This window comes from Carcharhinus amblyrhynchos, chromosome 1, assembly GCF_965287045.1.
Source record: "Carcharhinus amblyrhynchos chromosome 1, sCarAmb.v2.hapA, whole genome shotgun sequence".
NCBI lineage: Eukaryota > Metazoa > Chordata > Chondrichthyes > Carcharhiniformes > Carcharhinidae > Carcharhinus > Carcharhinus amblyrhynchos.
In genome coordinates this window covers 1,891,864-1,917,317 of record NC_137324.1, presented here as the reverse complement: position 1 = coordinate 1,917,317, position 25,454 = coordinate 1,891,864, and the positions used below count along the sequence as shown (strand labels likewise).

General features: G+C 45.5%; 1 protein-coding gene across 1 annotated transcript in view; it reads left to right on the top strand.

Moving 5' to 3' along the window:
- Positions 1 to 25,454, top strand: part of LOC145348462 (disintegrin and metalloproteinase domain-containing protein 12-like) — a 313,921-nt gene that overhangs the window by 201,994 nt on the left and 86,473 nt on the right. The window contains exons 13-14 of the mRNA XM_080196650.1: positions 4,438 to 4,530; positions 14,369 to 14,564. Of these exons, the coding sequence (XP_080052776.1) occupies positions 4,438 to 4,530; positions 14,369 to 14,564 (289 nt within the window). The remainder of the gene's footprint in view (positions 1 to 4,437; positions 4,531 to 14,368; positions 14,565 to 25,454) is intronic.

The window sequence follows — 25,454 nt, the reverse complement described above, 5'->3', positions numbered from 1 at the left end:
ATACAGCTGCAGCAAGACCTCCCTACTTTTATATTCAACCCCCCTCGCTATGAAGGCCAGCATCCCATTCGCCTTCCTGACCACCTGCTGCACCTGCAGGCTGGGTTTTTGCGACTCATGCACAAGCACCCCGAGGTCCCTCTGCACCGTCGCCTGCTGCAGTTTTTCGCCCCGTAAATAATAGTCCTTCCTACCATTCTTCCTACCAAAGTGGACCACCTCACACTTGCCAACATTAAATTCCATTTGCCATTTCCTGGCCCATTCGCCCAGCCTATCTAGATCCTTCTGCAGACTCTCCACACCCTCCGCACAATTTGCCGTTCCCCCAATCTTGGTGTCATCAGCAAATTTCGACACCCTACACTCGGTTCCCTCCTCCAGATCATCTATATAAATGGTAAAAAGCTGAGGCCCCAGCACCAACCCCTGGGGCACTCCACTAGTCACCATCCGCCAATCCGAATAGCACCCGTTGACCCCCACTCTCTGCCTCCTATTTGACAACCAATCCTCTATCCACGCTAACACCCTACCCCCAACTCCATGTCCCCTTACCTTCTGCAATAACCTCTTGTGAGGTACTTTGTCAAACGCCTTCTGAAAATCTAGAAAGACCACATCCACCGGCTCTCCTCTATCCACCGCCCTAGACACATCCTCATAGAACTCCAGTAAATTTGTCAGACACGACTTCCCTTTAATGAAACCGTGCTGCGTCTGCTCTATCAAGCAATTCCCTTCAAGATGCCTCGCAATTTCCTCCTTAATGACAGATTCTAACATTTTACCTACCACAGACGTTAAACTAACCGGCCTATAATTCCCCGCCTTTTGCCTGGCACCCTTCTTAAACAACAGCGTAACATTAGCCATTTTCCAATCATCCGGCACTTCCCCGGAATCCAGCGACGTCTGGAAAATAACCACCAAGGCATCCACTATCACCTCCGCCATTTCTTTCAGAACCCTCGGATGCATTCCATCCGGTCCTGGGGACTTGTCCACAATCAGCCCCTCCAGTCTGTCGAGCACCGCCACTCTAGTAATGTGGCTGAGGAGCTGATGTAGGGGGAAGGGTTTCCGATTCTTGGATCATTGGGACCTCTTCTGGGGCAGGCGGGACCTGTACAAGAGAGACGGGTTACACCTAAACTACAAGGGGACCAATATACTTGCAGGGAGGTTTGCTAGTGTTATTGGAGACAATACACATCTCTTTAACCTATGCATAATGCTCTTTCCACTTACATTGTCGGCATCTTTAAGACTTGAATAGCAGGTTAGTTGTAAAGACTCGCATTCTAATCAGTAATCTGTAAACTGTGTGCTGTTATATGGTCTGTCTGAGGCTAGAACTCTCCATTCACCTGACAAAGGTGCAAACCCCAAAAGCTTGTGAGTTTACTATCAAATAAATTGGTTGGACTTAAACTTGGTGTTGTCAGACTTCTTACTGTGTTTACCTCGGTCAAAGAAGACAGTGGGTAGCAGTGGGAGGGTGCGTTTCTGAATGGAGGGCTGTGACAAGTGGCATTCCTCAGGGGTCAGTGCTGAGACCATTTTTTGTTTGTAATATATAATCAGTGATTTGGACAAAAATGTAACTGGATTGATTTTTAAGTTTGCGGATGACACAAAGGTTGGTGGATTTGTGGATAGCGATGGGGACCATCAGAGGATACAGCAGGATATAGATCGATTGGAAACTTGAGCAGAAAGATGGCAGATGGAGTTTAATCCAGATAAATGTGAGGTAATGCAGTTTGGAAGGTCTAATACAGATAGGAAATATACAGTAAATGCAGAACCCTTAGGAGTATTGATAGGCAAAGGGATCGGGTGTACAGGTACACAGGTCACTGAAGGTGGCAATGCAGGTAGAGAAGGTCGTCAAGAAGGCATACGGCATGCGTGCCTTCATTGGCTGGGGTATTGAGTTTAAAAATTGGCAAGTCATGTTGCAGCTTTGTAGAACCTTAGTGAGGCTGCACTTAGAATACAGTGTTCGATTCTGGTTGCCGCTCTACCAGAAGGATGTGGAGACTTTGGAGAGGGTACAGAAAAGATTTACCAGAATGTTGCTTGGTATGGAGGAGAGGTCAGAGAAATTTGAATTGTTCTCACTGGAACGATGGAGGTTGATGGGCGACCTGATAGAAGTCTACAAGATTATGAGAGGCATGGACAGAGTGGATCGTCAGAAGCTTTTTCCCAGAGTGGAAGAGTCAATTACTAGGGGCCATAGATTTAAGGTGTGAGAGGCAAGATTTAAAGGAGATGTACGAGGCAGGTTTTTTACACAGAGAGTAGTGGGTGGCTGGAACTCGTTGCCGGGAAGGTAGTGGAAGCAGATATATTGTGACTTTTAAGGGGCTTCTGGACAAATACATATCCCCAGAAGGCTAGGAGGTTTTAGTTCAGTCAGGCAGCATGGTTGGTGCAGGCTTGGAAGGCTGAAGGCCCTGTTTCTGTGCTGTAACTTTCTTTGTTCTTTGATTTGAGGTGATTGACAAAAGAATTGCACAATGAAAAATAACTTTGTTTTTATGTTTGCCTACATTATACTCCATTTGCCAGATCCTCACCAACTCACTGAACCTATCCATGTCCTTTTGTAGCCCCCTTATGTCCTCTTCACAATTTACTTTTCTATCTTTGGCTGTTGGGGCTAAAGAGATCAAAGGATATGGGGGAGAAGAGTATTGAATCAGCCATGATCATAATAAATAGCGGAGCAAGCTCAAAGTGCCAGATGGCCTGCTTCTGTTTTTTTGTGTTTCTATGTTTGTGTCATCAGCAAATTTAGCAACCATACCTTCAGTCCCTTCATCCAAGTAATTTAAAAATTGTAAAAGTTGTGGCCCCAGCACTGAGTAATGTGGCACACCACTTGATGCGCTGAACCGTTTGTCTCAAGTGACTTAATTTCCCATCAAAATGTATTCAGAAGACATCCTTTGACCCTCTGTTTCATACAGCACCTTTTACCGTCAATGACTCATACCTGCAGTACTGAAGGAAGCTATCGGCCTATTGGGTCTGCACTAACACTCAAAAATCATCCAACCAAGGCCCATCCTGGATCTATCCTGTAACGCCTCACATTTATCCCACTAATCCCCCTAACCTAGACATCAGGGGAAATTTAGCATGGCCAATGCACCTATTCTACACATATTCGGACTGGCGCTATGAGGCAGCAGTGTTAATCACTGTGACCCTTCAAAAAGTTGACCTTAGATTTTAGTTAGCCCAGTCCGTCACTCAAACCAGCCTCCCATTCATTGACTCTGTCTACACTTCCCTCAGCAAAGTAGCCAGCATAATCAAGAACCCCGCACTTCCCAGACATATTCTCTTCCATCTTTTTCCATCACAAAAAAGATAAGAAAGTCTGAGATTATGTACCATCCAATTCAAGAACAGCTTCTTCGCTGCTGCCATCAGACTTTTGAATGGACCGACCTCACATTAAGTTGATCGTTCTTTATACTCTTGCTACGACTTTAACTACATTCTGCACTCTCTCATTTCCTTCTCTATGAATGGTATGTTTTGTGTGTATAGCATGCAAAAACAATACTTTTCACTGTATGTTTATACATGTGACAATAATAAATCAAAAAGAACATTGCTTCCTCTATATTGCCCAATGAAACAGGGGTAGGTGCAACACAGGTTAGGTACACCATAAAATTCTCCAAACTGCGCTCTCAAATAGTCCTAGATATTGAAGTGGATGCATACAGAATAAAGCTGCCTCTACGAGCGTGGGCTCGTTGGACCGAAGGGCCTGTTTCCCGTGCTGTGTTGTTCTTTGTTCTTTGTACATTGTCCCATCAAACAGTCTCAGAGCAAATATAACATGAATTAATATTCTACACAATCCAATCAAACACTCTTCGGACAGGTGAAGCATGTGTTAGAAAGAGTAAAGCTCCCTCTACATCAGCAGTGGGCAACCTGCGTCCTGAGGGCCACATGTGCTGAGTGTGATCCATGAGTCATTTCATTGACTGCTGCCCATGTACAGGACTGCCACATTGCATTGATTTCCATCTATGTAGTTTCTTTCCCACCAGTATGACTGAAGTGATAAGTGTGCAAAGCAAGGGTAGGTAAAGTGATGTGCATGCTGGTTACACACAACATTGACTGTGAGAATCAGGCACTCTCTCTAAAATGTAACTGTTTATTCTGTTTTTACAATTTGAAGTTGATAGTTCTATTAATGCATGAATGACTAAGAATAGTCTATAATTCATTGTGAATTAAATGTATTCAATTTTAGTTAATCTTGTGGCCCACTCACTATCCGAGGTTCTCCAACACTGTCTGAAACTATCCTCTCAGCCTTGACTTATTATGACTTCTCTTATCAAGTTAAGATGTCACCCCAGTAAGTGACATTTTCTGTATTTGATTTGCCTTCAGGAATGTTCAGATTCCTGCTGTGAGCCATCGAACTGTAAATTTAAACCTGGTGCAAAATGTTCATCCACCGGTCCCTGCTGTGGAGAATGCAAAGTAAGATCTCTTTGGATCACTCAGTGTCACACTGAACATGTTTTGGTACGGTTACAGACAGGAGGAAGACTCTTCAAACTGCACTGATTCCTTCTTACCACCTGTCTGTAAGCAGAAGTTGTTTGAATTGGTTTTGAAAGAATACAGGGTGGTGAGTTTGCCCAATCCCATTATTTTTGTGATCCAATTTTACTAAAAATCCACAGCAAAGTCAAGTAAGGATTAACTTAAAAGATTAATTTACTCCTTGTGTTTAAAACCTGCAAAAGGAGAGTCTGCAGTGCCTCACTCTACAAAGCAAAGGAACTCACAGAGAAATTAATTTTACAGCATACCACAGAAGAATTAATATTGGTTTTAGTGTGTTCCGCAATCCAAGATGAGATTCTAATGAGAAATTATTTTACGTAGATGAGTTCAGATGATTGAAGACAGTTGCTATCGGACACTCTTTTCATAGATATTCATAGTATCCTACAGTGCAGAGTGAGGCCTTCAGCCCATCGAGCCTTCACCAACAACAATCCCACCCAGGCCCCATTCCCGTAATGTCATATATTTAACCTGCGAGCCACCCCCCATCCCCCCGACACTAAGGGGCAATTTAGCGTGGCCAATCAACACAACCAACACATCTTTAGACTGGGAGGAAACCTGAGCACATGGAGCAAAGTTTTCAAAATGTTAAAAATTATTTATTAGTGTCACATGTGGGCTTACAGTAATACTGCAATGAAGTTACTATGAAAATCCCCTGGTCACCAAACTCTGGCCCCTGCTCGGGTATACTGAGGGAGAATATTTTTCAGACTGCGGGAGAAAACTGGAGTACCCGGAGAAAACCCACACAGACACAGAGAGAACGTGCAAACTCTCCATACGGACAGTGACCCAAGCTGGGAATTGAACCCAGGTCCCTGGTGTTGTGAGGCAGTAGTACTAATCACTGTGTCACCGTGCGCTTAGACATGTTGGTGCAGGTGTTGCAAAATAAAGTAGGCACACAGAGACTGAGTCAGTCAGCTCAGTTGGGTAGGATACTCTTGCTGGCAGAAATTGCTTCTTTGTATCTTACCAGTTGGATGTGAAACAGCAGACGTAGAACACTACAGCACAAACAGGCCCTTCAGCCACAAGTTGCGCCAATCACATCTATACCTACCAAGCCACAGAACTATCTGTAACTTCCAATGCCATTAGATCCCATATACTCATCCGGAAGTCTTTTAAAAGACCCCAGCGAGCTCACCTCTACCACTACCGACGGCAGCCGATTCCACTCACTCACCACCCTCTGAGTGAAAAACTTTCCCCTAACATCTCCTCTGTACTTGCTTCCCAGCACCTTAAACCTGTGTCCTCTCGTAGCGACCATTTCAACCCGGGGAAATAGCCTCTGAGAATCCACCCTATCTATTCCTCTCAACATTTTATAAACCTCTATCAGGTCGCCTCTCAACCTTCATCTCTCCAGGGAGAAGAGACCTAGCTCCCTCAACCTATCTTCATAAGGCATGCCTCCCAATCCAGGCTACATCCTTGTAAATCTCCTCTGCACCCTTTCAATAGCTTCCACATCCTTCCTGTAGTGAGGCGACCAGAAAGTACTCCAAGTGGGGTCTGACAAGGGTTTTATAAAGTTGCAGCATTATCTTCAGACTCCTAAACTCAACCCTTTGATGAATGATGGCCAGTACACCATACGCCTTCTTGACTACATCCTTCACCTGCGAGGCCGATTTAAGAGTCCTATGGACCCGGACCCCAAGATCCTGATGTTCTTATGTTCCTTCTGCTCTTCAACTACTCCTACCCTTGATATTGTACTCCTGCATCCCGTTAGTCCTGACAAAATGGACCACTACACATTTATCCGCGTTGAAGTCCATCTGCCACTTCTCCGCCCAGTCTTGCATCCTATCTGTGTCACGCTGCAACTTCTGACATCCCTCCAGACTATCCACAACACCACCAACCTTCGTACTGTCGGCGAACTTACTAACCCATCCCTCCACTTCCTCATCCAGGTCATTTATGAAAATGACAAACAGCAACATCTCTCTCTTCTTATCAGAATTCCAACATCCTTATTCTTATTCACTTTGCCTTTGTTGTTCGTCCATTGTCGTCGATGAAGATGTCAAAACCATTAGTCATTTTGAGGCTGGTTGCGGTTTGTCGAAGATGACTGATCAGGCTAATTCGGGCATGGAATGTCCTGGGACATATTAGCCAGACTTGGATAGACACTGTAGTTCTTGCGCTGGTGGCTCTGGACTTGCACATCTCATGCTTAAATTGTGCTTCAGCAATACACCTTGCTTTGTGAGCTTGACGGCCTTTGTGGATGAGAACATAAGAACATAAGAAATAGGAGCAGGAGTAGGCCATCCAGCCTTTCGAGCCTGCCCCACCATTCAATAAGATCATGGCTGATCTGACGCTGCTCAGTTCCACTTTCCCGCCCTCTCCCCATAACCCTTAATCCCCTCTCTTATCAAAAACCCATCAACCCGCGTCTTAAAAATATTTAGCGAGGCAGCCTCCACCACTTCAACGGGCAGAGAATTCCAGAGATTCACCACCCTTTGAGTGAAGAAGTTCCTCCTCAACTCCGTTCTAAACCGCCCCCCTTTTATCTTGAGGCTGTGCCCCCTAGTCCTACTGAGGCCAAGGAGGGCGGTTTTGTGCCAGCATTTCCCAGGTGTTCGTGTCAATGTCAAGCGACTTCAGGGAGGCTTTGAGTGTGCCTTTGAAACGTTTCTTCTGCCGTCTATGCGAGCGTCTTCCAGCAGAGAGTTCCCCAAAAAGGAGCTGCTTGGGTATGCGCTCATCTGACATACGGATGACATGACCTGCCCACCGGTTCTGCGCTCTCATCAGCATCTACTGATGGTAGACTTGCTCTAGAGAGAACTTCAGTGTCTGGTACTTTGTCTTGTCAACGGATGCGTAATATTCTGTGAAGACAAGTCATGTGGAAATGATTGAGCTGTCTTGTTTATCGTCCACCCCAGCACAAAGTTATTATTTGGGGGTTTATAGACCACACCCACCAGTGTCTTCCTCCCCTGACTACTCCTTACCTCGACCCACAATGATTCAACTTTTATCCAGCAAAGTTTATTTAAAAATATAATTAACATGTATGGAAAGAAAATGAGCAATAACCTTTATCAGTTAAAAACAAAAACAAAACAAACATGACAATGTATAACCCTCAACAAATATATCTAAGACAATGCACTCAAACCATAACCTTCCATAGACAAAATCCTTGAAACTGGTTCAACACAACACAGACTAAAGCTTATGTGATACTGGAAATGAGCCCTTTGGTTGGAGAATTGAAAACTCAATTTTGTAAGTTCGAGTAGTCTCTTGATACACCCAGAACAGGTTGAAGTCAGAACAGCTTCCCAGAAAACCAAGGAGAGACCCTGGTCAAGCCACTAATACCAGATTCTTTACTCCAGGAAGACAATAAGCCTTGCTTTCAGCTAACCAGCAGGATTTCCAAAAAACAGGGAGCGAGAGAAAGAATGAGAGAGACTCTTTTTTCCAGCTTCACATCACTTCTAAAACTAAACTAAACAGCAGCTCAAAACAGAAGATAAAAGAGCACCTGTCACCTGACCTGCCAACCAGCTTTCCCCCGAATAATACAAGGTTAGAAAACTAATCCCAGCAGGTACATGAGGCTCCCATTTCAGCCACTTAAGGAACAATAAAAGAACTCCTCGTAGACAGCTTGGCAACAATGATATCAGTTAAGGCTGAGACAGCCTTATAGACTAATGGGACTGAAGGTGGACGAGTCCCCAGGACCGGATAGAATGCATCCCAGGGTTCTGAAAGAAATGGCAGAGGTTATAGTGGAGGCCTTAGTAATTATTTACCAAAATTCACTGGATTCCAGGGAAGTGCCGGAAGATTAGAAAACGGCTAATGTTACGCCGCTGTTTAAAAAAGGTAGCAGACAAAAGGCAGAGAATTATAGGCGGGTTAGTTTAACGTCTGTAGTTGGAAAAATGCTTGAATCCATCATCAAAGAAGAAATAGCGAGGCACCTAGAAAAGAATGGTTTGATTGAGCAGACGCAGCACGGATTCGGGAAGGGGAAGTCGTGTTTGACAAATTTATTGGATTTCTATGAGGATGTGACTAGTGCGGTAGACAGAGGGGAACTGGTGGATGTGGTGTTTTTAGATTTCCAAAAGGTGTTTCGTAAGGTGCCTCATAAAAGGTTGCTACAGAAGGTTAGGGTGCACGGAGTTGTGGGTGAGGTGTTAGCGTGGATAGAGGATTGGTTGTCTAATAGGAAGCAGAGAGTTGGTATCAATGGGTGCTATTCTGATTGGCGGTTGGTGACTAGTGGAGTGCCGCAGGGATCGGTGCTGGGGCCTCAGCCATTTACCATTTATATAGATAATCTGGAGGAGGGGGCTGAGTGTAGGGTGACAAAATTTGCTGATGACACGAAGTTGAGTGGAAAAGCAAATTGCGTGGACGGTGTGGAAAGTCTGCAGAGAGATCTGGATAGGCTGAGCGAGTGGGCGAGGACTGGGAAGATGGAGTATAATGTTAGCAAGTGTGAGGTTATCCACTTTCGCAGGAATAACAGTAGGAGGGATTATTATTTAAAAGGCGAAAAGCTGCAGCATGCTACAGTGCAGAGGGACCTGGGGGTCCTTGTGCACAAGTCGCAAAAACCCAGTCTGCAGGTGCAGCAGGTGATCAAGAAGGCGAATGGGATGCTGGCCTTTATAGCGAGGGGGATAGAATATAAAAGTAGGGAGGTCTTGCTGCAACTGTACAGGGTACTGGTGAGACCGCAGCTGGAGTACTGTGTGCGGTTTTAGTCGCCGCACTTGCGGAAGGATATATTGGCCTTGGAGGGAGTGCAGAGGAGGTTCACTAGGCTGATACTGGAGATGAGGGGGTTGGACTATGAAGAGAGACTAAGTAGATTGGGTCTGTACTCGTTGGAGTTTAGAAGGATGAGGGGGGATCTTAGAGAGGTATAAGATAATGAATGGGATGGGTAAGGTAGAAGTGGAGAGATTCTTCCCGCTTAGAAAGGATAGCAGGACTAGAGGGCACAGCCTCAAGATAAGGAGGGGTGCAGTTTAGATCAGAGTTGAGGAGGAACTTCTTCACTCAAAAGGTGGTGAATCTCTGGGATTCTCTGCCTGTTGAAGTGGTGGAGGCTACCTCGCTAAATATATTCAAGTCACAGGTAGATAGGTTTTTGATAGACAAGGGAATTAAGGGTTATGGGGAGAAAGTGGGAAAGTGGAACTGATGAACTTCAGATCAGCCATGATCTTATTGAATGGCGGGGCAGGCTTGAAGGGCTAGATGGCCTACTCCTGCTCCTGTTTCTTATGTTCTCATGAGCCTGATTTTAAAAAAATATCTTAAAGGTACGCTAACATCACACCAGCTTTTAAAGTCTGGACCGCTCTCTCTGCGAGGCCATTCAATGGACAGAATGGTGCCGTCCTAATATGTCAAATCCCATTAGGCTTCATGATCCAGGTGAACTCCTAGCTGACGAAAGCCAGTCCATTGTCAGAGATTGGCACCTCCGCGATCCATGTGTCACAAATGAGATGCAAAGTTTCTGGGCCTTTATTGTTGTTGTCACTGAATGTACCCTGTGTACATTGATCCTCCTGGAGTAGGCATCCACTATGACCAAGAATATTGAGCTATGAATGGACCTGCATAATCCACATGCAGCTGTGTTTATGGTCTACCATCCATTCTCACAGCTATAGGGGAACTGCTGGTGGCAACTTGCTGGCACCAACCCACAAATGTCGCTATGTCCGCGTCCATTCCGGGCCACCAAACATAACTGCTGGCCAGCACCTCCGTTTTGGACACCACTGGGTGACCGTGATGTGGTTCAGCCAGTATTGCATGTTTTGGCTGATCCATGGTGTCCCCAATAGCAGTTTTCTGTCTTCCACCATGAACTGCTCTTTCCTACTCCACTAAGAGTGGAACTGAGGCTGAACTGACCTTCCCGTTTCCCCTGTCAGTATTGAGTGCTTAACTTTTGCGAGGACAGGGTCCTTGTGTGTCCAAGGACATATATTATGTGCGAGTTATATTATATGAGAGTATCCACAGAATTCACTATCAATACCATCTCTTCTACTTTGGTTGCTATTGGTGGGTTGTCTGCTAAAGTAGCCTACTTAAGGCATCACCGTTTGCCACTTGACGTCCCAGCCAATGCTCCAACTGATAGTTGTAAGCCACCAATAATAGTGCTCACTGCTGGATCGGAGCCGATGCTACTTGTGGCACCTCTCTGTCCTCTCGCAGTAGTCCCAGTGACAGCTTGTGATCAGTAACAATCACAAATTTCTGTCCATAAAGGTATTGATTAACTTTCCTCACTCCAAGTATTACCTTCAACCCTTCTTTTTCAATGTAGGCGTACTTTCTTTTTACTACTGCCAAGGTCCTGGAGGCACCTGCTATTGGGTGTTCCTTTCCATTTGGTCATCTATATACTAATACCACTCTGATGCCTTATGGAGACGCATCACAGGTTAACACTAGGCTCTTTTCTAGGATCTGAATGTACTGAGACATTCAATGATGACAGATGTTGCTTTATTCTCTTAAAATCGGGGTCTTGATGGGTGGACCATTCCTGGATTTGACCCATTTTAGAAGTTGGTGTAGTGAAACCAAGATGGAAACCCGGTTTGCTATAGATCTTCCGGAGTGCATCACTAGCCTTAGGATGGATGGACATGGGAGCTGGGCCATCTTTAATCACCTGCGTCCTATCCTCCAAAGGACGTGGAGCTGACTTCTCCACTTTATAGCCCAGATAGATCACTGAGGTATCAGGAAGACACATTTCTCCCTCCTTAATGAGCTGGCCTTCGGAAAGCGATTAAAGGATGGAATTAGAGGGAAAGCTGGGGATTGCTCACCAGAAGTTGCCTCGCTCCCATGTCATTTTTTTTCACAAGAACTTCCCCCCACTCCGGTTCTGTCATGTTATGCATTTGTTTTACCTGTAATGAGAATGTCATCCAGGTAAAAGACCATCTGAAATGAACATTCCAATATGTTGACCATTATCCTCTGGAAGATCGATCAGGTGGTGACACCCCAAAAGGTAATCTTGTGTATTGATAGAGGCCCTTTGAGTATTGATTGTGGAATATTTCTGTGAATCCTCATCCAGTTGCAATTGCAAATAAGCATGACTCATATCGAATTCTGAGAATGAACCAACTTTATATGGAAAACCTCAGTCGGGGAATCGGGTATTTGTCCAGCTGTGAATAATGGTTCGTTTGTTTAAAATCCCCACAATGACAGACTAAACCATTTGGTTTCAAAATAGGCACGAGTGGTACTGCCCATTCCGTAAATTGGACAGATTTTTTTCATACCTTCTCGTTCCAGTCTTCTGATTTCTGTTTCCACTTTCTCCCTTAAAGCAAATATTATCAGTTTGACTTTACACATTGATTAGGACAGTCCTGTGATTTTGTAATGTCGCTTTGGCTCCTTTTATGGTTCCTGTCCCTTCTTGGAACACTTCTGGGTATTTCAGCAGGGCTTCACCCAAGCAGCCATTTTTGAACAGGAAGATGCTTACTCAACCCAGGTGGATTCTCTCAGCCAGTTTCACCCCATTAGGCTCAGCCCATCCATCACCATTGATGGTAACCTAATCAGTTGCTTTCCGTAAGAGACAAGAACAAAATTCATCGCCACATCCCTCAGAGGTTGGAACATAGATCATAGAACACTGCAGCACAAACAGGCCCTTCAGCCCACAGGTTGTGCCGATCACATCCATACCTACCAGGCCAAAGAACTGTCTATAACTCCCAATCCCATTAAATCCCATGTACTCATCCATAAGTCTTTTAAAAGACCCCAGCGAGTTTGCCTCTACCACCCAGCCGATTCCACCACTCACTACCCTTTGAGTGAAAAACTTACCCCTGACATCTCCTCTGTACCTGCTCCCCATCACCTTAAATCTGTGTCCTCTCGTAGCGACCATTTCAGCCCTGGGAAACAGCCTCCAAGGATCCACCCTATCAATTCCTCTCAACATCTTATAAACCTCTTACAGGTCACCTCTCAACCTTTGTCTCTCCAGGGAGGAGACCTAGCTCCCTCAACCTATCTTCATAAGGCATGCCTCCTGTATAAGGAGGTTCTTATACAGGTTCTCCTGTATAAGCCCTCAGTCTTAATTAATATTCAGGGTTGGAGTCCAGTGTGAATTTCACTGAACACTGATTCTTCAATCACCGATACGGCCATGCCTACGTCAACCTCCATTACTACTGGGTGTCCCTTTCATCTTACCGTTGTCTCTGTTGGTTCCGATTTGGACATTGCTATGCAGTTAAATTGTTCCCTGTCAGATGTAGGAGGGCTTCCAGGGTGTGACCTGTCTTGGACAACAGCTTAGGTGTCATTTTCCTCAATCTAGGTTCTGAAAGTTTACTTAGCTACTCCGACTCTGCATACCGGCAGTAATCACAATGCCTCACTGGGGGGGATTCTGAAGGGACTGTTGACTTGGCTTTGCTTTGGGACTGCACTTCGGGTAGACCTGGGTTTACTTGTTTCTGGATCCTCCCTGAAGAAGGCTATGTAATTGGCTGCAGTCAAGTGGTGGTCCCTGAATTCAGTTGAACTAGCGTGGATGTCCACTTCCATCGGAATATCTTGCAACTCATATGCAACCACCCCCCCCCCCACCGCTGCCTTGTCCAACCTAAGACCAGGTGCACCTCTTGTTTGCCATCCAGATGGGTCTCTGTCATCAGGCATGATCGTATGGTTGCATTATTTATCCCACATGTGATATCTTAATATCTCATTAAGCATCAATTCACAAGCTTCTGCCAGATGGTTCAACCTTGTTCATAGAATCCTGACATGCAGAAAGAAGCCACTTGGCCCATTGAGTCTGCAGTGGTCACAATCCCATCCAGGCCCATGCATTTACCCTAGCTAGTCCACCTGACATTAAGTGGCAATTTAGCATGAACAATCCACCTGACCCACACATTTTTGGACCGTGAGAGGAAACCAGAGCACCCAGTGGAAACCCATGCAGACACAGGGAGAATGTGCAATCTCCACACAAACGGTGATCCAAGCTGGGCATTGAACCCGGGTCCCTGGTGCTCTGAGGCAATGCTGCTAACCACTGCCACCATGCCGCTTACACTAATGCTGCAATGAAGTTACTGTGAAAATCCCCTGGCCACCACACTCCGGGGCCTGTTTGGATACACTGAGGGAGAATTTAGCATGGCCAATGTACCTAACAAGCACATCTTTCAGACTGTGGGAGGAAACCGGAGCACCCAGAGGAAACCCACACAGACAAGGGGAGAACATGCAGACTCCGCACACACAGTGACCCAAGCCAGGAATTGAATCCGAGTCCCTGACGCTGCGAGGCAGCAGTGCTAACCACTGCCACCATTCTGCCCTGGTACATAACAAAATATATTGTAATATAACTTTCCATGCTTGATAAATGTTTATTGATTTTATAAAAGCTAATTGGCACTCCTGTATCTCTGTTGCTCCCCATTTTCTAAATCAAAGTAAAAGGTAGCCTTTTGAGCCAGGCCTTCCATTCTTGGATCTTCTTGTTCAGTTATACCATTAACTAGAATTGTAACTGTACCGAGACACATTACATCTGACACATCTGGTTATCAGCAAATTCATAAGCTTATTTCCCACTCACTTCTACTTCATCAGAAAAATTGCTCTGTTAAAATATCAGTGAATTCCAGTTGCTGCCTTTATTCTGCAGTTTCTTCCAGCGGCGACCATTTGTAGACCATCGAGGGGAGAATGTGACTTGCCAGAGTTCTGCACAGGAAACTCCTCAGATTGCCCCGTCAATGTATTTCTGAAAGATGGCAACGCATGCAGCAATGGAAATTTATACTGCAGCGATGGGATCTGTCAGTCTGCAGATAAGCAGTGCCAGGAGATCTGGGGTGAGGGTAAGTACAGACTACCAGAAACTCCCATACTCTTACAGCACAGTTACTGCTGAGCTTTCTCAAGTGCATGGATGAATTTGGACAGATATCTGAGCCTCAAAGCACCCACAATTCCCTATGATCTTACTGACAGACTCTGAATGAGACTGAGAGCATGAGACTTTCTTACATTAGAGGCAGGCCTTCATACTTATCTTAGCATACTTATTATGGTATCTGAGCATCCCATTAAACATCAACCCAAATTCACAAGCTTCTGCCAATCCTCTCAGTCTTGTTGATAGAATCCCTAGAGTGCAGACTGAGGCCATTTGGCCCATCCAGTCTGCGTCGACCATAATCCACCCAGGCCCTATCCCTATTTACCTCAGCTAGTCCCCCTGACACAAAGGAGTCACCACATTGCTGTGGCTGTGAAGTCACGTGTAGGCCAGACCGGGTAAGAATGGCAGATTTCCTTCCCTAAAGAACTTCTGTGATCCAGATGGGTTTTTCCAACAATCGACAATGATTTCTTGGTCATCAGTGGATTTTTAATTCCAGACTTTTTTTGAATTCAAAATCTGCCAACTGCCATGGCAGGATTCTGACCCGTGTCCCCAGAACATTAGCTGAGTTTTTGGATTAACAGCCTCATGATAATACCACTAAGCCATCACCTCCCCCTAGAGTAATGAGATAGGCACAAAGAATCCTCCCATGCTTCTATATAATGAACTGGTTCTTTGACACAAATACCAATCCCCAAGAAATACAATGCATACAGCTGAGAAAAACAGAATGCTACTCAGTTTCTATTCAGCCTTGCACAACAATGCAAGGGGGTCCTTGTGCATGAGTCGCAAAAACCCAGCCTACAGGTGCAGCAGGTGGTCAGGAAGGCAAATGGGATGCTGGCCTTCATAGCGAAGGGGATTGAATATAAAAGTAGGGAGGTCTTGCTGCAACTGTATAGGGCACTGGTGAGGCCGCAGCTGGAGTACCGTGTGCAGTTTTGGTCACCGCACTTACACAAGGATATTTTGGCCGTGGAGGGAGTGCAGAGGAGGTTCACTAGGCTGATACCGGAGTTGAGGAGGTTGAGCTATGAAGAGAGGCCGAATAGACTGGGCTTGTACTTGTTAGAGTTTAGAAGGATGAGGGGGGATCTTATTGAGACATATAAGATGATGAAAGGGATGGATAGGGTAGAGGTGGAGAGGTTCTTCCCGCTTAGAAAGGACAGCAGGACTAGAGGACACAGCCTCAAGATAAAGGGGTGCGCAGTTTAGAACAGAGTTGAGGAGGAACTTCTTCACTCAAAGGGTGGTGAATCTCTGCCCGTTGAAGTGGTGGAGGCGTCTACCGCACGAGTCACATCCTCATAGAAATCCAGTAAATTTGTGAAACACGTCTTCCCCTTCACGAATCCGTGCTGCGTCTGCTCGATCAAACCGTTCTTTTCTCGGTGTCTCGCTATTTCTTTTTTGATGACGGATTCTAGCATTTTTCCAACTACGGACATTAAACTAACTCGCCTATAATTCCCTGCCTTTTATCTGCTACCTTTTTTAAACAGCGGCGTAACATTAGCCGTTTTCCAATCTTCCGGCACTTCCCCGGAGTCCAGCAAATTTTGATAAATAATTACTAAGGCATCCGCTCTCACCTCTGCCATTTCTTTCAGAACCCTGGGATGCATTCCATCCGGTCCCAGGGACTTGTCTACCTTCAGTCCCGTTAGTCTATCAAGCACTACCTCTCTCGTGACAGTAATCGCATTAAGGACCTCATCTCCTACCATCTTTCTCTCTTTCATATCCGGCAAGCTATTTGTGTCCTCCTCCATGAAGACCAACACAAAAAACTTACTTAAAGTCTCAACCATTTCCTCGTTACCCACTGCTAAATCCCCCCTCTGGTCCCCCAAGGGTCCAACATTCACTGTAGCCAGTCTCTTCTTCATTATATATTTGTAAAAAACTTTTATTATTTTTTATATTTAGACCTAGTTTAGCTTCATACTCTATCTTTCCTTTCTTTGTCACTTCCTTAGTCATTCTTTGTTGCTTTTTAAATCTTTCCCAATCTTCTAATCGCCCACTATTTTTAGCCGCTCTGAACGCATCAGCTTTTAATTTAATACTCTCCTTTATTTCCTTCGATAACCACAGCTGGTTATCCCTTCTCCTACGGTCCTTCTTTACCATTGGAATATATTCCTTCTGAGTACCAAAAAGATCTCCTTAAAAATCCTCCACTGTTCCTCAGCCGTCCTACCAACCAATTTGCGCCCCCAGTCTACATTCGCCAATTCCACTCTCATCCTATCATACTTCCCTCTGTTCAAACAGAGGACACAGGTTCCTACTTTCTCATCCTCCATCTGCATCAGAAATTCAACCAATTATTCCAATTATTCACCTTATCTATGTCCTTCATAATTTTATAAACTTCTATCAGGTCACCCCTCAGCATCCATCTTTCCAGCAAAAACAATCCCAGTTTATTCAATCTTTTTTCAATCCCTCCATAGCAGGCAACATCCTGGTAAACCTTTTCTATACTCCCTCCAAAGCCACCACATCCTTCTGGTAGTGTGGTGAGGGATTGGAATGCCCTGCCTGCTGCAGTTGTAAATGCGCCTAGTTTGGGGGCGTTTAAGAGATCCGTGGATAGGTTTATGGATGGAAAGGGATTGGTTTAGGTTAGGGGGTCATTGCTTTTTAATTGGTCGGCGCAACATCGTGGGCCGAAGGACCTGTTCTGCGCTGTAATGTTCTATGTTCTATGATCAGAATTGGACGCAGTATTCCAAATGTGGCTGAATCAATGTTTTATACAACTGTAACACAATTTGCCAATTTTTATGCTTGATGACCATCCGATGATAGCAAGCATGCCATATGCTTTCTTCATCACCTTTTCACCTGTCCTACCACTTTTAAGGATCTGTGTTCCTGTCCTCCCAGGTCTCTGTGATTCTATACTCCTGATCGTTCTGCCATTGATTTTATAGCTCCCACCTGAATTAGATTTACCAAAATGCATCACCTTGCATTTGTCTGGATTAAATTCCATTTCCATTTTTCTGCCCAAATTTTCAGCCTATCTGTATCCTGCTATATTCTCTGAGAATCTTCATCACTACCCGCAACTTCATCAATCTTAGTATCATCTGCAATTTGCTAATAAACCAGCTATGTTTTCTTCCAAATCATTTTTATATATTACAAACAGCAGAGGTCCCACTACTGTTCCCTGTGGAACATCTCTTTCTCCAGTCCAATGTCCGCATCTCCGTATCACATCTCTACTTACAGACCTCCACTGAGAAAAACACCCTTTTACCGTCACTCTCTGTCTTCTGTGGGCAAGCCTGTGTCTGTGTTTCCCTGTGTCTCTGTGTCTCTTTTCTCTGTGTCTCTTTTCTCTGTGTCTCTATGTTTCTCTGTTTCCGTGTCTGTTTCTCTGTGTCTCTGTTCCTCTGTGTCTTTGTGCCTCTAAGTTTGTGTCTCTGTACTTCTGTATCCCTGTGACTCTGTTTCCCTGTGCCTCTGTGTCTCTGTGACTCTGTTTCTCTGCATCTCTGTGTCCCTGTGACTCTGTTTCTCTGTGACTCTGTGCCTCTGTGTCTGTTTCTCTGTGTCTCTCTCTGTTTCTGTGTCTGTTTCTGTGTCTCTGCATCTCTTTGTCTCTGTGTCTCTGTCTGTGTCTGTGCCTCTGTACCTCTGTGTCTTTATGTCTCTATGTCTCTGTTTCTCTGTGTACGTGTCTGTTTCTCTGTATTTCTTTGTTTCTGTGTCTCTGTATCTCTGTGTCTCTGTTTCCCTGTGTTTCTGTTTCTGTTTCTCCATGTCTCTGTGTCTTTGTTTCTCTGTGCCTTTGTTTCTTTGTTTCTCTGTAAGTCTGTTTCTATGTGTCTGTGTTTCTCTGTTTCTCTGTGTCTCTGTGAGTCTGTTTCTATGTGTCTGTGTATCTCTGTTTCTGTGTCTTTGTTTCTCTGTTTAATTACAGTGTTCCCTGGGTAATCATGCTGTTGGCTCAGAGTTAGGCCATGTATTTAAAAAAATAACTTGATGCAGTGTTTGTACACTGTTTAGACCACAATCAACTGAATTTTTATGCAAGCTGTCAGTCATTCACGCACTCTGATCTCTCCCATACACATGCTCAAACCCTCCTTCACAAACCTGCACTCGTGCACACACACACAATCTTATTAGTTTCTTTTTCTGACAAACATATTCTTTACACTCATATCAGTGATACTTGATAAGCTGCAAGATCTGAGCACACCTCACTGAAAATGCTTAATTTACGTCAAGGCTGGTCTAACTGAGCCTCGCTGTGCAGAAACACATTTATCTACTGCTGCACCTTCCAACATGGAATTGCAACCTTTGCAAGGCTAGTGGGTGTAGAATTCACGCCCAAGTTGTTGATGGAGGCAAAGACATCAAAACTCTTCAAAAAAGTACCTGGATCTGCACCCTAAATGCTGTAAGCTACAAGGCGGTGGGCTGGGTGCAGGAAGGAGGGATTAGAAAGAGCATCTGGTGTCCTCACTCTGGCATGGACAAGATAAGCCAAATGTCCTCCCTCTGTGCTGTAACTTTTGTGGTTCTACAGTATGTCCCAAGCATTGATCTGACATTCATAGAAAGGCTGCAACATTACATAGATAATACTGATGAGCCCCCCCCCCATGCAAGGTGCTCTATCATCACACACTCCATGGCAGAATGCATCAGCAAGGACCTCCATTGGAGGCAAACACTGGCCGCATGAGCCACTTGACTGCCCTCTAACATGACGCCAAGTTTGTTTGGGTGGAGTGGTGGGGAGGTGGGGGGGTGCAGAGCTTGGGGACTGTGGAAATGTGGGTGTTTAGTGCCAATGAGACCCTGATGGATCCATGTGCTGCAACCTAATAGAGGTGACAGGGACCAGTGTGGTGATGTAGCTATAATGTCCGAATGGAGAGTGTGAGGGAAAGCATTGAGTCACGTACTGAGTGTGCTGCCATTGGGTGGTATTCCCGCAGGAATTAAGACGAGTGCCTGGACTCTCTGTCAAACCTTGATAGCTCACTGTGTTTTCTCTTCTTTACTGTGTTAGGGACCAGATCAGAAACTCCAGATGATACTATGGAGTTAGACGAGACCCCATCTGTTGTTTGAGAGGGATTTAGCTTTTATTGGTCGAGGGATTGAATTTCAGAGCCATTAGATCATGTTGCAACTGCACAAAATTCTGGTGCGGCCGCACTTGGACTATTGCGTACAGTTCTGGTCGCCGCATTATAAGAAAGATATGGAGGCATTGGAAAGGATGCAGAGGAGGTTTACCAGGATGTTGCCTGGTATGGTGGGAACGTCTTATGAGGAAAGGCTGAGGGACTTGAGGTTGTTTTCGTTAGAGAGAAGAAGGTTAAGAGGTGATGATCAGAGATGGGCTGAGAGGTGGCAAATGGAGTTTAATACGGAAAAGTGTGAGGTGATTCACTTTGGAAAGAGTAACAGGAGGACAGAATATAGGGTTAATGGAAGGACTCTTGGTAGTGTCAACGAGCAGAGAGATCTCGGGAGACATGTGCATAGATCCCTGAAAGTTGGCACCCAGTTTGATAAGGTTGTTAAGAAGGCATATGGTGTGTTAGCTTTTATTGGTAGAGGGATTGAATTTCGGAGCCGTGATGTCGTGTTGCAGCTATACAAAACTCTGGTGCGGCCGCACTTGGAGTATTGCGTACAGTTCTACATAAGAACATAACATAAGAACATAAGAAATAGGAGCAGGAGTAGGCCATCTAGCCCTTCGAGCCTGCCCCGCCATTCAATAAGATCATGGCTGATCTGTCGTGGCTCAGTTCCACTTTCCCGCCCTCTCCCCGTAACCCTTAATCCCCTCGCTTATCAAAAACCCATCAACCCGCGTCTTAAAAATATTTAGCGAGGCAGCCTCCACCACTTCAACGGGCAGAGAATTCCAGAGATTCACCACCCTTTGAGTGAAGAAGTTCCTCCTCAACTCCGTTCTAAACCGCCCCCCCTTTATCCTGAGGCTGTGCCCCCTAGTCCTACTGTCCTTTCTGAGCGGGGAGAGTCTCTCCACCTCTATCCTATCCATCCCATTCATCATCTTATGTGCCTCAATGAGATCTCCCCTCATTCTTCTAAACTCTAAGGAGTACAAGCCTAGTTTATTCAGCCTCTCCTCATAGCTCAACCCCCTCAACTCCGCTATCAGCCTAGTAAACCTCCTCTGCACTCCCTCCAAGGCCAAAATATCCTTGCGTAAGTGCGGCGACCAAAACTGCACACAGTACTCCAGCTGCGACCTCACCAGTGCTCTATACAGCTGCAGCAAGACCTCCCTACTTTTATATTCAATCCCCCTCGCTATGAAGGCCAGCATCCCATTCGCCTTCCTGACCACCTGCTGCACCTGCAGGCTGGGTTTTTGCACAAGGACCCCGAGGTCCCTCTGCATCGTCGCCTGCTGCAGTTTTTCACCACGTAAGTAATAGTCCTTCCTACCATTATTCCAACCAAAGTGGACCACCTCGCACTCTGGTCGCTGCATTATAAGAAGGATGTGGAGGCATTGGAAAGGGTGCAGAGGAGGTTTACCAGGATGTTGCCTGGTATGGTGGGAAGGTCTTATGAGGAAAGGCTGAGGGACTTGAGGTTGTTTTCGTTAGAAAGAAGAAGGTTCAGAGGTGACCTAATTGAGGCATTCAAGATGATCAGAGGGTTAGATAGGGTGGATAGTGAGAGCCTCTTTCCTCGGATGGTGACGGCTAACACGAGGGGACATAGCTATAAATTAAGGGGCGATAATTATAGGACGGATGTCAGAGGTAGGTTCTTTACTCAGAGGGTAGTAAGAGCGTGGAATGCCCTGCCTGCAGCAGTTGTGGACTCGCCAACTTTAAGGGCCTTCAAATGGTCTTTGGATAGGCATATGGATAACTGGCTTGCCTGCAGAAGGCAGAGAGTGGTTGTGGATGGGTCTTTTTCTGTATAGAGGTCGGTCACCAGTGGAGTGCCCCAGGGATCTGTTCTAGGACCCTTGCTGTTTGTCATTTTCATAAATGACCTGGATGAGGAAGTGGGTTAGTAAGTTCGCCGACGATATGAAGGTTGGTGGTGTTGTGGATAGTGTGGAGGGATGTCTATAGGTATGTCAAGAACAGAAGGTTGGTTAGGGCAAGATTAGGGCCAGTTACAGACAGTAGGGGGAAGTTGTGTGTGGAACCGGAAGAGATTGGAGAGGCATTGAACCATTATTTCTCTTCGGTGTTCACGCAGGACGATATGAATGTAGCTGAGGAGGTCACTGGGGTGAAGGGGTGTAAAATAGAAAGTATTGTAGTTGATATAGAGGATGTGTTGGATATTCTAGATGGGTTGAAAATAGATAAGTCCCCTGGTCCGGACGGGATTTACCCTAGGATTCTATGGGAGGCAAGAGAGGTGATTGCAGAGCCACTGGCTCTGATCTTCAGGTCGTCGTTGGTCTCTGGTATAGTACCGGAAGATTGGAGGACAGCGAATGTTGTCCCATTGTTTAAGAAGGGGAGCAGGGACTTCCCTGGGAATTACAGACCAGTGAGTCTTACTTCTGTAGTGGGCAAGGTTTTAGAAAGAATTATTAGGGATAGGATTTATAGTTATTTGGAGAGTAATGAATTGATTAGAGATAGTCAGCATGGTTTTGTAGCGGGAAGGTCGTGCCTTACTAACCTTATTGAGTTCTTTGAGAAGGTGACCAAAGAGGTGGATAGGGGTAAGGCAGTAGATGTGGTATATATGGATTTTAGTAAGGCGTTTGATAAGGTTCACCATGGTATGCTTCTGCAGAAAATGCAGATGTATGGGATTGGTGGTAATTTAGGTACTTGGATCAGGAATTGGTTAGCAGATAGGAGACAGAGGGTGGTGGTTGATGGTAATTATTCATCATGGAGTTCGGTTACGAGTGGTGTGCCTCAGGGATCTGTTTTGGGGCCACTGCTGTTTGTAATCTTTATTAATGATCTGGATGAGGGTATAGTTGGGTGGATTAGTAAGTTTGCTGATGACACCAAAGTCGGAGGTGTGGTAGATTGTGAGGAAGGGTGTCGAAGTTTGCAGGGTGACTTGGACAGGTTGCAGAGCTGGGCCGCGAGGTGGCGGATGGAGTTTAATGCGGAGAAGTGTGAGGTAATCCATTTCGGTAGGAATAACAGATGTGTTGAGTATAGGGCTAACGGGAGGACTTTGAATAGAGTGGAGGAGCAGAGGGATCTAGGTGTATGTGTACATAGATCCCTGAAAGTTGGGAATCAAGTAGATAAGGTTGTTAAGAAGGCATACGGTGTCTTGGCGTTTATTGGTAGGGGGATTGAATTTAGGAGTCGCAGCGTCATGTTGCAACTGTACACAACTCTGGTGCGGCCGCACTTGGAGTACTGTGTGCAGTTCTGGTCCCCACATTACAGGAAGGATGTGGAGGCTTTGGAGAGGGTGCAGAGGAGGTTTACCAGGATGTTGCCTGGTATGCAGGGGAGGTCCTATGAGGAGAGACTGAGGGATTTGGGGTTGTTTTCACTGGAAAGAAGGCGGCTAAGAGGGGATCTTATAGAAACATATAAGATGATTAGAGGTTTAGATAGGGTGGATGGTGATAGCCTGTTTCCTCGGATGGAGAAATCTAGCACGAGGGGGCATGGCTTTAAATTAAGGGGGGGTAGTTATAGGACAGATGTCAGGGGCAGGTTCTTTACCCAGAGGGTGGTGAGGGACTGGAATGCCCTGCCGGCTGCAGTTGTAAATGCGCCTAGTTTGGGGGCATTTAAGAGATTGGTGGATAGGTTTATGGACGAAAAGGGATTGGTTTAGATTAGTGGGTCAATGTTTTTTTTTAATAATAAGACTGGTCGGCGCAACATTGTGGGCCGAAGGGCCTGTTCCGCGCTGTAATGTTCTATGTTCTATGTTCTATGTCAGAAATTGCAGCGTGACATAGATAGGATGCAAGACTGGGCGGAGAAGTGGCAGATGGACTTCAACGTGGATAAATGTGTAGTGGTCCTTTTTGGCAGGACCAAGGGGATGAAGGAGTACAATATCAAGGGTAGGAGTCTTAACAGTGTTGAGGAGCAGAAGGATCTTGGGGTCCATGTCCTTAGGACTGTTAAATCGGCCTCGCAGGTGGAGGATGTGGTCAAGATGGCGTATGGCGTACCGGCCTTCATTAATCGAGGGATTGAGCTTAGGAGTCGGGAGGTAATGCTGCAACTTTATAGGACCCTTGTCAGACCCCACTTGGAGTACTGTGCGCAGTTCTGGTCACCTCACTACAGGAAGGATGTGGAAGCTATTGAAAGGGTGCAGAGGAGATTTACAAGGACGTTGCCTGGATTGGGAGGCATGCCTTATGAAGGTAGGTTGAGGGAGCTAGGTCTCTTCTCCCTGGAGAGACAAAGGTTGAGAGGTGACCTGACAGAGGTTTATAAAATGTTGAGAGGAATAAATAGGGTGGATTCTCAGTGGCTATTTCCCAGGGCTGAAATGGTCGCTATGAGAGGTCACAGGTTTAAGGTGCTGGGAAGCAAGTACAGAGGAGATGTCAGGGGTAAGTTTTTCACTCAGAGGGTGGTGAGTGAGTGGAATTGGCTGCCGTTGTTGATGGTAGAGGTGAACTCGCTGGGGTCTTTTAAAAGACTTCTGGATGAGCACATGGGAGTTAATGGGATTGGGAGTTACAGATAGTTCTATGGCCTGGTAGGTATAGATGTGATCGGCGCAACCCGTGGGCCGAAGGGCCTGTTTGTGCTGTAGCCTACTCCTACTATGGCCTACTCCTGCTCCTATTTCTTATGTTCTTACGTTCTTGCCAATCCAAGCCAAAATCACAAGACCATAAGACACGAGCAGAATTAGGTCGCTCAGCCCATCGAGACAGCTCCCGATTTAATCATGGTTGATATTTTGCTCATCCCCATTCTCCTGCCTTTTTCCCATAACCCCGATTCCCTTATTAATCGAGAACCTATCTCTGTCTTAAAGATAACTTCGAGTTCCACAGATTCACCACTTTCTGGCTGAAGATGCCCCTCCTCATCTCTGTCTTAAAGAATCATCTCTTTAGTCTGAGGTTGTACCCTTTGGTTTTAGTTTTTCCTACTGGTGGAAACATCCTCTTCACGTCCACTCCATTAGGCCTCGCAATATCCTGTAAGCTTCAGCGAGATCTCCCCTCATCCTTCTGAAGTCCAACAGGTACAGACTCAGAGTCCTCAACCGTTCCTCATACGACAAGCTCTTCATTCCAGGGATCATTCTTGTGAACCTCCCCTGGACCCTTTCCAAGGCCAGCACATTCTTCCTTACATACGGGGCCCAAAACTGCTCACAGTACTCAAATGGGGCCTGACCAGAGCCTTATGCAGCCTCAGAAGTACATCTCTGCTCATGTTGTCACCCTCTTGACAATGCATTTGCCTTCCTAACTGCTGACTGAACCTACCTGTTAACCTTAAAGAAACCTTGAATAAGGACCCCTAAGTTCCTTTGTGCTTCTGATTTCCTAAATATTTTCCCAGTGAGAAAATAGTCAATGCCTCCATTCCTCCTTCCAAACTGCATAACCTCACACTTATCCAAATTGCATTCCATCTGCCACTTCTTTGCCCATTCTCCTAATCTGTCCCTCTGCAGGCCCCCTGCTTCTTCAGTACTATCTGTCCCTCTACATATTTTTGTATCATCTGCAAACTTAGCAACATTGTCTTCAGTTCCTACCTCCAAATTGTTAATGTATATTGTGAAAAATTGCGGTCCCAGTACTGATTCTTGTGGCACACCGCTCGTCACTGGCTGCCATCCTTTAAAAGATCCCTTTATCCCCACTCTTTGCCTT